Source organism: Chiloscyllium punctatum, chromosome 17 (assembly GCF_047496795.1).
Source record: "Chiloscyllium punctatum isolate Juve2018m chromosome 17, sChiPun1.3, whole genome shotgun sequence".
NCBI lineage: Eukaryota > Metazoa > Chordata > Chondrichthyes > Orectolobiformes > Hemiscylliidae > Chiloscyllium > Chiloscyllium punctatum.
The window spans coordinates 97,030,216-97,044,364 of NC_092755.1; the positions used below are offsets into that span (position 1 = coordinate 97,030,216).

Consider the following 14,149-nt stretch of genomic DNA (forward strand, 5'->3'; position numbering starts at 1 on the left):
CCAGGACATCTCTGCAGGAGTTCCTCAGAGTAGTGTCCAAGGCCCAACCATCTTCAGCTGCTTCACCAATAACCTTTCCTCCGTCATGAGGTCAGAAGTGAGATGTCCACTGATATCTGAACCATGTTCAAACCATTCATGACTCTTAAGATAATAAAACAGTCCATGTCCAAATGCACCAAGATCTAGACAAATCCAGACTAGTGGCAAGTAGCATATACACCACACAAATGCCAGGCAATGGCCATCTCCAGTAAGAGATAATCTAACCACCACCCATTGACATTTGATGGTGTTACCATCACTGAATCCCCCACTATCAACATCCTGTTGGTTACTATTGACCAGAAATTCAACTGGACTAGTCTTAAAAATACGTAGCTATAGGAACAGACTAGAGGCTAGAAATACTGCAGTGTGTAACTTGCCTCATGACTCTGCAAAGCCTGTCCATCATCTACAAGGCACAAGTCATGAGTGTGATGAAGTACTCTCCACTTTCCTCAACGAGTGCAACCCAAGCAACACACAAAAAGTTTGACACCATCCAGGACAAAGCAGCTTGCTTGATTGGCACTACATCCACATGCATCCACTCCCTCGACCACTGACGCTCAGCTGCAGCAGTGTGTACTGTCTACAAGGTACACTGCAGAAGTTCACTAACAATCCTCAGACAACACCTTCCAAACCTACAACCACTTCCATCTAGAAAGACCAGATACACAGGAACGTTATCACCTGCAAGTTCCCCTCCAAGCCATTCATCATCCTGACTTGGAAATATCGGCGTTCTTTCACTATTGCTGGGTCAAAGTCCTGAAATTCCCTCATCATGCATCTACCGACACCACATGGGCTGCAGTGATTCAAGAAAGCTGCTCACCACCACCTTCTCAAGGACAACTAGGGACGGACAGATAAATATTGGCCCAACTAGTAACACCCAAGTCCCATGGATGAATTTTTAAAAATCTTGCCTCCTACTGATTAGAATCTCTGTCCCTTTGTCCGATTCTTGCAACTTAATTTTCCACTTTTAGCACTTTTCATATTATTGAGATCCTGCACTCTTTCTATAAAATCATCTACCAAACACTTGCTATTAAGACTGATCAGCTACTGTGCCTCCAGTCTTTCCTCATAACTCTGACCTCTAGAGACTGGAATCCTCCTTTTTATACTTTGCACTGTCTCAACTCTCTAATAACCATCTACAACTCAGTGCTCAGAATTAGGCACACTGGTCAATGTATTCTAGTCATGACTTTGTCACATATATTTGATGATTTTAGCTATGTAAAGGAAAAAAGAAAAATTTATAAAGAACCCGTAACAGCTAATAAATTTACTTTAAAATTCAGTGCTTGTTACTGAGACAAGTTTGACTGCCAATTAAGACACAGCCACACAAATATCATTTAGAGTGATTTAATACTGATTGAGGGAAATATTTTGATTAGAACATTAAGACAACTCCATTGCTGTTGTGGTATCTTTAAAGTTCAGGCTTATGTTTAATGTCTAAGAAAGACACCAGCACCATCAATATCATATTTGGACATTACTACTTCATTGAAGCATCAGCCTAAGTTCCATGCCCAGGATTCATAACTTCAATGAGATTTTTAGTTTACAACCTTTAAGTCGACAACCTTCTGACTCCAGTGCAAGTGCTGCCATTAAGCAAAATTGATAATGTAGTTCATCAATTTGTTGACTTTGTTAATTATTTGTTTGCATTGGTTAGACACATTGAACATAAAATTCACTGAGGCTCTTGGTCATTTTCACCTTTACCTTTAGCTATTTCAACACCGTTCATGGAATATATATTATGCCCATTTTTTTTTTTCTGATATGCATTATCTTATATTTGTTTGTAATGAATTAGTAGGACTTGGTACACCTAGCTTCTTCAAATATGTTAAGTCTGTCAGGCAGAAATCTTTCTAAAGCAGTGTTAACAGCATTTGATTATTATCATTACACATAAAATCTTTTAGTTGAACCTGGTTATAGGTTCCACACAGCGTTCACCTAATATTACAGGTTTTTGTTGTCTTTGTCTAGTATTTTCTGAATGTGCTTCATCAAACTGTCCTGCTTATGATATACTGGTCTCCTCCCATTCCTCAATCATTGCTAGTTAAGAGAGACATTAAGGATCACTAGGTGTCTGCCTGGTACAGTCTTCTGACATTGACACAGTCGAAACTATGATTTACTCTGCATCTAGTTCAGAGCTTCTTTAGGGTGTCATATATTCTGAGATCCCTGAAAGTTGCCATTCAGATTGATAGGGTTGTTAAGAAGGCATACAGTGTGTTAGCTTTTATTGGTAGGGAGATTGAGTTTTGGAGCCAGGCGGTCATGCTGCAGCTGTACAAAACTCTGGTGTGGCCGCAATTGGAGGATTGCATACAGTTCTGGATGTGGAAGCTTCGGAAAGGGTTCAGAAGAGATTTACTGGGATGTTACCTGGTATAGAGGGAAGGTCTTATGAGGAAAGGCTGAGGGACTTGAAGCTGTTTTTGTTAGAACAAGATTGAGCGGTGACTTAGTTGAGACATGTAAGGTAATCAGAGGGTTAGATAGGATGGACAGTGAGAACCTTTTTCCTCAGAGGGTGATGGCTAGTACGAGGAGACATTGCTTTAAATTGAGGGGTGATAGATCTAAGACAGAGGTCAGAGGTAGTTTCTTCTCCTGAGAGTATTAGGGGTGTGGAATGCACTGCCTGCAACAGTAATAGACTCGCCAACTTTAAGGGATTTTAAATGGTCATTGGGTAAACATATGGATGAAAATGAATAGTGTAGGATAGATAGGCTTCAGATTGGTTCTACAGGTTAGCTAAACATTGAGGGCCGAAGAGCCTGTTGTGCGATGTAATGTTCGATGTTCTAGATGCCAATGGCTGCTATGAAGCTTGGAGTGCTTTCCAACAGCTTTAAGCCCTTCAAAATCCTGTTTTTATTTGTTGGTGGATGTGGCCTAATGGACTGACCTCTGAGACCTAACTAGAAGGCATAGGTTTAGGGTGAGAGGGGAAAGATTTAAAAGGGACCTAAAGGGCAACATTTTCACGCAAAAGATGGTGCATGTATGGAATGAATTGCCAGAGGAAGTGGTAGAGGCTGATCGAATCGCAACATTTAAAAGGCATCTGGATAGGTAAGTGAATAGAAAGGGTTTAGAAGGCTATGGTTCAAGTGCTGGCAAATGGGACTTGATTAATTTAGGATATCTGATTCGCATGGATGAGTTGGACCAAAGGGTCTGTTCTGTACTGTACATCTTTATGACTCCATGCTGATGCAGCAAAAGAGATGTCTATCAAAAGTAGGTTTCTTTTGGAAGCCACCATTACCTTAACCCTCCCTTCCCAACATCAGAGAAAGGGGCAGAAGGAATGGGAGGTAAAGGAGGGGAGATGGGGCATGCTGGACTCCTAATAATGCATTTCTGCTCTCTTACCCCCAATCCTGCCCTTCAAAGTTTCAGCCCGATGTCACATATAAAATTTGAGGCATTAGAATACGGTAGCATCTATAAGCACTTTGGAAAACATGGGGCGAGTTGCTTCGATACCTCTCTGGGAATTTGTGTCAGATTGTGTTGAAAGAGATTAAATTTGTAACTAACCTATTCTGACTCGCAGTTTCCAGATAGATCTGTTTCGAAGGTTCTACAATCTGCATCCGCCGTGTGACCTCTAGTGTTTAACAATATAACCAAAGTGAAAATTCTGCTTCAGAGATTTAATATTCCCATCATGATTAATGCAAAAACATTCCCAGAAAAATCCAAAAGAAATCCAACATAAATTATTAACTGCAGCAGGCAAATAGCACTACCTTTATGCAATGTAATCTTTAACCTAGTCATTCCAGTAAACAGGAAGAATAAAGACACTATTGCATGATTATTGTATTCTGCCTTAGATCCAAAAAGATGTGTCAGACAAAAGGAATATGTACGTTGGAATAAAAAAGCATTGATTAAAGGTACACTGCAAACTTACGTTATTATTGCCTGAGATGAAAGGTTACACCACACAAACACACTTTTGTTTGTTCACTGCAGTTAATCAATTTTTTTGGGCTGTATATCTTATTGGATTTTTCCAATTCATGTGCCTGAAGAGCTGAGGGATGTTCTGTCTGGTAAACAGACTTTATCATTGCTTGTTCATGACCTGGTCCTGACTTATACGGTTAAGTTAGATGTAGATTGATATCTCTATCCTTAGTCTGATTTTGCACTCCCAGGGTAAATTTGCAAATAACTCAATTTAAATGTTTCAATCTATATCCATACATATGTGTTTAAGCCATTACATAAATGGTTTCATTTTTGTGATGGAAAACATCACATCTTTCCTAAGAGTGCATAATTAAGATAATCTTGAGATTGCAAATGTCAATACCAAATCATATGTTTGATCATGTATATATAGATGGTGATATTTTGTTGCCATGACACTAAGCCACAATAGGAAGTTTCACTCTAAGGTACAACCTCAGGTCTATGTGACTGAAGTTCAGTGTTTTAAGCATTTGAATTTTAATAGAGCTTCAATACAGTGAGTTGATCAGTGCTCTGTAAAGTGAGATCTAATCAAACAAGGATTTGTCATGTTATTTTCCATCTAGGATGCCTGGATTATTTATAAAAGACGTAGGCTGGTAAGAACAATGCTATCAAACTATAGCATCCACCCGGCTCTCCCATGCTATAGTTGAAATGTTATGAGTGTATTGTGGGGATGTCACGATGAGCTTTATTAGCATGAAACTAGTCTTTTTCATCGGACATCATCTCTCTGCCTGTCATTCTTCTCCTCTATTTCAAGCAACACTTTAGCAATTGCAAACTTGGTTATTCAACTTGAGGGATGTCTTTACATGTTATACCTGTATTTTGTTTTTATTATTTCCTCATTATCACTTCAGTCCTCCTTTACTAGGAAGGGAGATCAATTTACATTGTTTCTATGATACTGCCATTTCTTCTGCATTAAGAAATTTAATTACCACGTGGCAGGCTTTCTGGAAGATTGGCTGGACAAAAGGGGCAAAAGTGCCGAGATAATTAATAGACTTGGTATAAAGCCACAGGAAGTACGCAAATTTTGAGCACAGAATCCATGTTCATTACCATCTTTCTCGTGTGAATCTCCTCTGCTGGGCCACCCTCACTGCATAAAGAATCTCCCTTGTCATCCAATATCTTTATTCCTGTTACATCTGATTGCAAAGTCCCTGCTGTATTGGTTTCTGTGTTTATTTTAAATTTCCTTCATCTGTGTAAATCATAAGATTGCAAGTATGAAATAATTTCAGTTAGTCAGGCGCAGTAGGTAACAATATTACACCAAATTCACATGATTGGGTAGGTTCAACCAAATATTCCATAAACAATAATTGAGAACATGGTGTAATACACTATCCATAGTCTCATTATGATTTATTCAATATGATCAGTTTTCTTCAGTCTTAATGATTTTGACTGTTGGAAAAGTCATGATAATGAACATTCAATTAGCACTTAAAGGTCTTTTATTGCAAATAATTTAAGTATCTATCAACCTTATCTAATTTCTTCAAGTAACCATCTTTCATCTTGAAGTATCCACTTCTGTTTTCGCCATCACTGTGTACAAACAGACAATACAGGAATCATCATGCCTATCAGTGGTCTTCCACTGAACAACAATCAGGAACAGGGAGTTTCTGAATATTGAAGGTAATTGTCATGCACCCAGGCAGAGATCAGTAATCCTAGTGCAGATCAAGATAGATACTTTTTAATAAAATTAAGAACTGCGGTCTTTTAATAAAGAACTGCAGATGCTGAAGATCTGAAACAAACGAACAAAAATTGCAGGAGAAACTCAGCAGGTCAGGCAGCATCTGTGAAAGGAATAAAAACAATTTTGAGCCCAGTCACGTTTCTTCAGAACAGAAAGCTGTTCGAAACACTGATCTGAAGAAGGATCACTAAATTCGAAACATTTACTCTGTTTTCTGTTTGTAGACTTTTTTTCAGCTTGTTCATTTATATCCACCAGTCTACTGTATTGCAGACAGTATCCTACACTACAAAAAAAAACTGGAATTCAGATGCATTATAGAATTGTAGACTGTGGAATTGTGTCCCCTCAATAGTAAGCTATTGATAGAGCTCACAATACAGGATACAGTACATGATCTGTGGGAAACTTAATGGGCTGAATATACTTCTTACAATATGCAATTACATTTACAATTACATTTAATTACAATGAGAATTGTGTTTTCAAACCAGCTATTGCGTATTGCTGAAAAACAACAGGGAGCAGATCCCTAGACTGTGTACAGTCGGTTCATTTGACGAGATAGTTCCATTCCTGTGCATAATAGCAGCACCATTTAAACTAATTGTGCCAGAATCTCATTATAGCCAGTACAGGTAAGGAAAGTTTGTGTTCTACAAGTAACGGTATAAAATCTTCAATCATATCAAAGCTAATTTGCATTATAGCAGAATCAACGTACATGGAAAAACTGCAGGATCCTGTTAAACTACACTACATTGTTTCCATACTACTTAGGAGTTTTCTAGTTTTTGGAGTATTCCCAATCAGTGATGGTCTGTCATGAGCAGAATCTTGTCCATGGCCTAGCCATATTTGTAGCCTTGGCCACATAGCTGTTTGGGATTCTGCAAAGTGAGTCTATCCTTTACATTTCTCATCAGAGCTGGACTGAATTAAGAATAAATTGGTGATCGCTGACAGTGGCATTTGCCTCCAGACCACATAACAGCCTTGATTCAAACATGTAGGTGGTAGGGTGGCTCAGTGGTTGGCACTGCTGTCTCATAGCGCCAGTGACCCAGTTTGATTCCGGCCTTAAGTGAATTTCTGTATGGAGTTTGCACATTCTCCCCTTGTCTGTGTGTGTTTCCTCCCACAGACTGAAGATGTGCACGCCTAGTCAATTGGCCATGCTAAAAGTATCAGGGCCTAGGGTGGGGGATCGGGTCTTGGTCAGATGTTTTTCAGAGGGTCAGTGCAGACTCAATGAGCCAAATGAGCTCTTTCCACACTGTAATGATTCTGTGGTTCTGTATACAAGGTAGGTGAATTCCGGGAGCAAGGTGAGAATGACTGTTGTTGACCTTAAAACAGCATTGGACCAAGTGTGGCATCATGGAGTCCTAGTGAAATTGAAGTAATGGGAGCCATGGGGAAAATTCTCTACTGGTTAGGGTTATAGATAGCACAAAAGAAGATGATAGTAATTGCTGAAGGCCAATTATCTTAGCTCCACTGCAATATTGCAAGAGTTCTTGAAGCAGTGTTCTAGGCAGAAACATTTCCCGCTGTTTCTTAATGGTAGTTGCTGTATCATAAAGTCAGAAATGGGGGTGTTTCATGATGATTTGACACAGATCAGTACCATTCATAATGCCCCAAATACTAAAGCAGTCCATGCCCAAACACAACAAAACCTGAATAATATTCAGGCTTGGGCTGATAATTGGTAAGTATTAATCATGCCATACAAATTCCAAGTAATGCTCATCTCTAACATGACAGAATCTGATCATCTCCACTTTATATTTAACAGCATTCCCATTGCTGAATCTCTCACTATCAATACCCATGAGACTAATATTGACTACAAACATAACTGAGCCAGCTATATTAATATAATGGCTCCAACAGCAGGTCAGAAGCTGGGAATTCTACACAGCTTGTCCACCATCTGCAAGGCAGAAGTCAGGAGTGTGACTTCTCCATTTACCTAGATGAGTGCAGCTTCAATAACACTTAAGAAGTTCAACACGAACTAGGACAAAGGCAATCCATTTGATCAGCTCCCTATCTACCACTGTAAACGTTTACACCCTCCACCCCTGATGCACAGTGAAAGCGGTCTTCTTCATCTAGAAGATACATTGCAGCAACTGTGAAAACCTCCTTTGATTGCGCCTTCCAAACCCACAACCCCTTCCACCTAGAAGGACACAGGAACAGACATATAGTACCACTATAAGGGACATGTTTCTGAAAAAGTCACAACCATCCTGGCTTGGAACTATGTTTCCATTCCTTCCCTGTCACGAGGTCTAACTCCTGAAACCTGCCGTCTAGCTGCACCCTGGATGGACTCAAAAGACGTGGACTCACCAAGGTGGCTCACCACCATCTTCTCAAGGGCAACTGGGTAATAAATGCTGTCCTAGCTAGTGACATCCACAACATGAGTGATTTTTCTAAAAATTTTTTTTTAAATGTTAAAATTGTCAGGGATCACATCCTGTGAAAAGGAAAATAAAGAATATTGGACCCAATAATTTTTGCTATATCCAGTGCTTTCAGCCGTTTTGTAATTTCATATGATTTGAATAAACCTGTCTGAAGACCAGTATTTGTGATGATAGGGGTTTGAGCAGGAGGAAATTATCCACTTCGCATTTCAGGCTAATGGTGTTTGCAAACTATTTGACCGTGCTCTTTTCATTAATATGCTGTGCTCTGCCACTATTGAAAATAAGGATGGTCCACCTCCTCCTGTTAGGTTTGTATTGTGCACTGCTTATTAGCATGAACATCATTCTGTGTTACTTCTTCACCAAGTTTGTACCTCATTATTGGCTATAACTGATGTTAGTTTTGTGTGCTGTCTTACGTTCCCCAGTAACATTGGATTAGTCATCTGGCTTGATAGTAATGGTAGAGCAATTGATATGCCAGGGCGTGAAGTTGTGGTGGAATACAAGTTAGCCTGCACAACCTCATAAAAGCCCAGTTTCAAACTGGTAATCATTCTGAATCTATCCCATTCAGCATGATAGTACTATAACACAGTACGGAGGTTCGCCTAACATTCAAGATGGGATTCTGTTTGCATAAGCCCTGTGTCACTCATACCAGTAATAAGATCATAAGATGTAGGAGCAGAAATGTATCTGCAAGAGATTGGTGATAATTGATTCTCTTGTTGGTTCTTGTACCAACTGCTACTTGTGGCTTAATCAGGTAGATTAAATGTTTTGAATTCAGACATTTGTCAGTAGTGGTGCTGCTAAGCAAATCATGGTCATGAGCATTGCAGACTCCCAGCCAGAGCATTTTATGTACTTTTATTATTTTGTTGCTTCTTCCAAGTGTTAAGCATCAGAGAGGGTGTCTCTTCAGAGAGTTGGTGGGGCCGTGGGCAAATGGCCTGTCTCCAACTCTAGGGATTCTATGACAAACAAAGCTTTTCACTGTACACGTGACAATAAATAAATCAATCAGTTAAAAACTCCATCATGCCAAAACACAGATTGGTGAGGTCACAGCTAAATGGTTGCATTCTTGTATCTAACACAAACCACAGTATCACAAGAAATGTGAAACGCTTTGTGATGTTATATCACATGAATGAAAATATTTATGAAATGAAACTGTTCAATATTAAAATATCTACATGTCATTCATTACTACAGCATGCTACAGGTTCCCCCTACTGCAGTCTGATGACAGGGACTCCATGTTCAATTGCAAGGAATTCATTGCCTCAATTTTCCTGGGCCCCATTTCACTGGAAGTTCCTTTGGCAAAATGTTTATTCCTCTCTCTCCCCCTAATCATCCGCCTCCAACCCTTGTCTTCCCCTTGCAAACCCTCTTCCCAACCCCACACAGTGTTTCCTCCCCTCTTTTCCACTTCTCCTGAACGTTCCTCCTTCTTCACAGCTCCCATCCCTGTCTTTGCATCCCTCTACATCTCTTTACACCTCCTCTGTCCCCTTTCCCAACATTGCAACTTTACTTACTCTCCAGGTTCCTGGCCTTGGTCTCCAAAATCCAATTGCCTTGCTGTCAAGCCCTAACCTTGTTCCTTGCATCCCATCTGCTGAGCTTCAGAAGGGCAGCTCCCAGCCCTCACCACGACTTCTACTACTGTGACAGCCTCGCTGCCTCCAGCCGTGGGAGCTCTGTTCTCTGCTGCCACTGTGAGCTCATCAGCAACAAAGTCGACCATGATCGGGGAGCAGCTCCTCAGATTCTGTCCATTCTCCTTCAGTTCGGGGTCAACTTTTTTCAGGTTGTCCACATGATTGAAATTTCACTGGCATTATGATGAGTTTTGGAGGAGAACCCACCTGCCTCCTGTTGTAACATTGTTGTGGTCACTTCGTCTCACCAGCATTCATACCAGACAGCCCAATCAGAAAGGGGATGTCTACTTTGCCTTCTCTTTACATTTTCTCTTTGTTCTCCTTCACAGTCATGTTCATCAACTGCTCACATTACAGCTCCTGGCATGAACTGTGCCTTCATGATCACAGTGTTTTGCTGAATACAGTACTGTAGTGTGCAATGAATCTTCCACAATCTACCAAGTTCTGCAGGCCTTTTCCAAAGCTGTCCAGGCAACATAGGTGTTGGTTTCGCCAACAAAGCCCTGCTCTTGCACATTTTTTTTTGTAGTGGCATGACTTTCATTGTATGCATGTTGAGCATGTGTGCATCAGGGGGCACACCAGAGTCATCAGCTATGCTGTCACTAGATAACTTTCGTTGTCCATTAGTCATCCTCTGCTTTACTATGGCTGAAATACGGCTAGCACAGCAGACTGAAAAAGGGTTACAGCATCATGGGTGCTGCCAGACTACCAGACATTGACCTGAGTGACTTGCTACCTCTGGACCTTTGATGGAATGCAATCCCTTTGATTCTGCTATGGGCAGAATTGAGAAGTTGTGTTTGCAAAGTTATGTCACTGGCATCCTAGATCATGGAAACATTTAATCTCAGCAAACCCAAATGCATGTTCTGCTTCTACATTTCTGTTGTAAGAGTTTGAAATGTCACTAGTTCCCATTGAGTAGTCAATCTCAGTGACCTGCCTTACACAATAGTGAATGGCAAGCTTTGAGATGTTGCAAATGTCTCCAGGTCCTGCAATGAAAGAGGGCGAAAGTAAGTACTGCAGATGCTGGAGATCAGAGTCAAGGTTAGAGTGGTGCTGGAAAAGCCAGCAGGTCAGGCAGCATCCGAGGAGCAAGGAAATCGACATTTCGGGCAAAAGCTCTTCATCAGGAATGACCCTCATTGAAAGAACCAGACCCATAAAAGGTGATGTCAACTTGCAGTGAAATCCTCACCTTGCTCTAAGGTTGCATTTGCACTAGAGGGATTTCAATAAGATCATCTTCACCAAAGTGGAGAGATCTGACCTGTTGTTCCTCATAGATGGGATAATTGCCTGAGAATCCTTGATAGATACGGCTTTTTGCTTGAGAGCATTTGAAGCCCTATCTGCACCTCCCTGCTCAACATTGCCTCTCAGCTCATTCTCTGTTATACTGTATTCCAAGGAGAAAGTCTACTTGTGTACCAATGTCTGCGAGCAATCGTTATGTGCATAGATCTTAAATTAATCAAAACTCTTTCATCACTTTCCACACCATTCCCTGGTCGAAATTAGCAGATTTAAACAAGTGTAGAAAGCACCGAAACGAATTTGAATCAAAGTAATATCTTGAAGTAATTAACCAACAAGTAATTGTATGTAATTGATAATCCTTTCAATAACCCTGGCTAAGGGTCCCTCCTGCTTCTGAATGTCTGCATTTCTGAAAAGTTAAGAGGTGGAATAAAACAAGTCTTGAGCTTTTCGAGGTAAATGTTGTTTTATCGTTTTACTGACTGTCAGTTACTATAACATACAAGTTTTGAAATTCTTTGGAAACCTGGCTAGTAAATTAATTGAATAGTGTATTTGGTAAATAGGTTACAAATTAGAAAACCTTGGCAGTAAGTGTGGATTTTTCGACTGCTTGGTTTTCTTTCCATATAATTTTTCCAATCACGTGCTTTGGTCACAAACTCAAAGAGAGAAGACAACCATTGATGTTCCTGCAGCTGGAATCAGTGTTCTCTTGATGAGCCTTTTACTTCCTCCTTCCAGTTAATCATACTCTGAATGAGGGCAATTTAAAAAGGAAAATTTATTTAAAGATGTTTTTGCAACTTTGTTGAATTTTTGATTTCAGGGAACTTTTTTCATCAGTTGGAAATGCAGTCATCGAGTAACAATACCTTCTGTATTTGTGTTGACTTATGGGATGTTTGGATACTCAGAGAAGCAAAATTAGAAGAATGAATCAATGTCCCCAATTGTCATTGGCACTTCATTAAAACCTTGAAGCCACAGCACAAGGACAGCATTATGTTCTTAAAAACCAGATCATCTAAACTGTCACAAGACACCCAGCATAGTTTAGCAATCATACACCCATCATTGTGCCTTCCGCAGAGAGGTAAGGCCACAGTTAGTGTATTTAAGACCATAAGAAATAGAAACAGGAGTAGGCCATTTGGCCTCTCAAGTGTGCTTTGCTATTTAATAGAATCACAGCTGATTTAATATTCCTCATGTGCCCTTTCATGTCCTATCCCCATCGCTCTTGCTTCCCCTACTGATCAAGAATCCATCTATCTTAGCCTTAAATATACAGTAGGACTCTGTCACCACAACTCTCTGTGGCAAGGTGTTCCAAAGAATCACAACCCTCTGAAAGGTGAAATTCCTCCTCATCTCAGTCTAAAGTTGTTGCCCCATTATTCTGAAATTATGGCCTCTGGTTCTCGACTCTCCCTTGAGGGGAAGCAGAGTCAGGGGTATATAGCACACTAGAAGACCGTTTGGCTCATTGAGTCTGCATGGGTCAAAAAAACCCACCTGACTATTCTAATTTTGTTTTCCAGCACTTAGCCTGTAGCCTTGTATGGCTGTCACTCAGCACTTACCATGTCAGGCCCCTTAAGAATGCTATATGTTTCAATGTGATCGCCTCCCCATCTTCTAAACTGCAGTGAGTACAGTCCCAATCTGTTTAAGCTTTGCTCATAGGACAATCTGTCCACACCTGGGAACTGCCTCCACTAAAATGATACCTTTCTTTAAATACGGGGATACCAGAACTACCCTCATACTTCAGATGTGGTCTCAACAGTACTTTGGACAGTTGCAGTAAGACTTCCCTACTCTTATACTCCAACTCCCTTGAAGCAAAGGCCACCATTCCATTAGCCTTCCTGATTACCTGCCGTATTTGTGTGCTAACTTTATGTGTTTCATGTGCGAGTACCCTAAAATCCCTTTCATTGCAGTTTTTTGCAGCCTTTTCTTTATTTAATTAATACTCAGTTCTTTTGTTCTCCCTTCTAAAATAAACAATTTCTTATTTTCCACTATATTTGCACAAAGCTGAAAGTTTAACCAAGGATTTCCTAATTATTGTACATCACTTCACATCCCAATCTCTGATTTAAATTCAGCAATCCTATTTTCCATGTTTAAATTAGTAGTGTTCATTACAATAAGCTTCTTCAACCGTGGAGTCTTGCATTACAGATTCCATGTTGATTTTTCAAAGAATTCATTACTTCAGTGAGCTGAGTATTCATTTGTTGACAGGTATAAAACTAATCTCTCTCCTTTGCAGTCTCCTTCTCTCCCTCTCAGCTTCCAATCACCTCCCCTACCCACCACCCGGCCCGGTAACTGGGCATATGTCTTGGGAAATGAGTAGGCTAGCAGGGCTATCCTCTGCCAACAACTGTATCTTATAGCCTTCACCATTCGCAAAACATTAACGTTTCAGAATCTAGCCCATCTACAGAAAAGTTATCACCAAAGAAAGAAACAGAGCTTCATCATTAAATTTGCCTCTTCATCAAACATCCCTCTAACTTCGTGCATCTGATAACATATGGCCAGAAGTGATATTAACTATGAACCTCTCTTTCTAAGATGGCTTATCCCAAAGTAAAATGCTATAATTTAGAGTGAAATTCTAGCAGAGAACCAAATGCAGTCCATAGCAAAATCAACTTGTGCAAGCATTTGAGGTCCATCTCTGAATGAATTTAACTTTTTTTTAAATTTTGTTAATCTAGCAAAGCCTGTTAACGATGGAGCAGATAGTGTCGGTGGAAGAGACTCAGATTAAAGATAAGAAATGTATCCTCCTGCGGATTAAAGGAGGAAAGCAATTTGTGCTGCAGTGTGAGGTGAGTGGTTCCTGCAAGGTAGGGAAGTGTGTCTGCTCTGTCTCATCAAACTTCATTTTGAATGGCATTGATGCAGTCATAAGG

General features: G+C 40.2%; 1 protein-coding gene across 1 annotated transcript in view; it reads left to right on the top strand.

The window, feature by feature from the left end:
* Positions 1-14,149, top strand: part of grk3 (G protein-coupled receptor kinase 3) — a 302,636-nt gene that overhangs the window by 273,426 nt on the left and 15,061 nt on the right. The window contains exon 20 of the mRNA XM_072588022.1: positions 13,952-14,065. Within this exon, the coding sequence (XP_072444123.1) occupies positions 13,952-14,065 (114 nt within the window). The remainder of the gene's footprint in view (positions 1-13,951; positions 14,066-14,149) is intronic.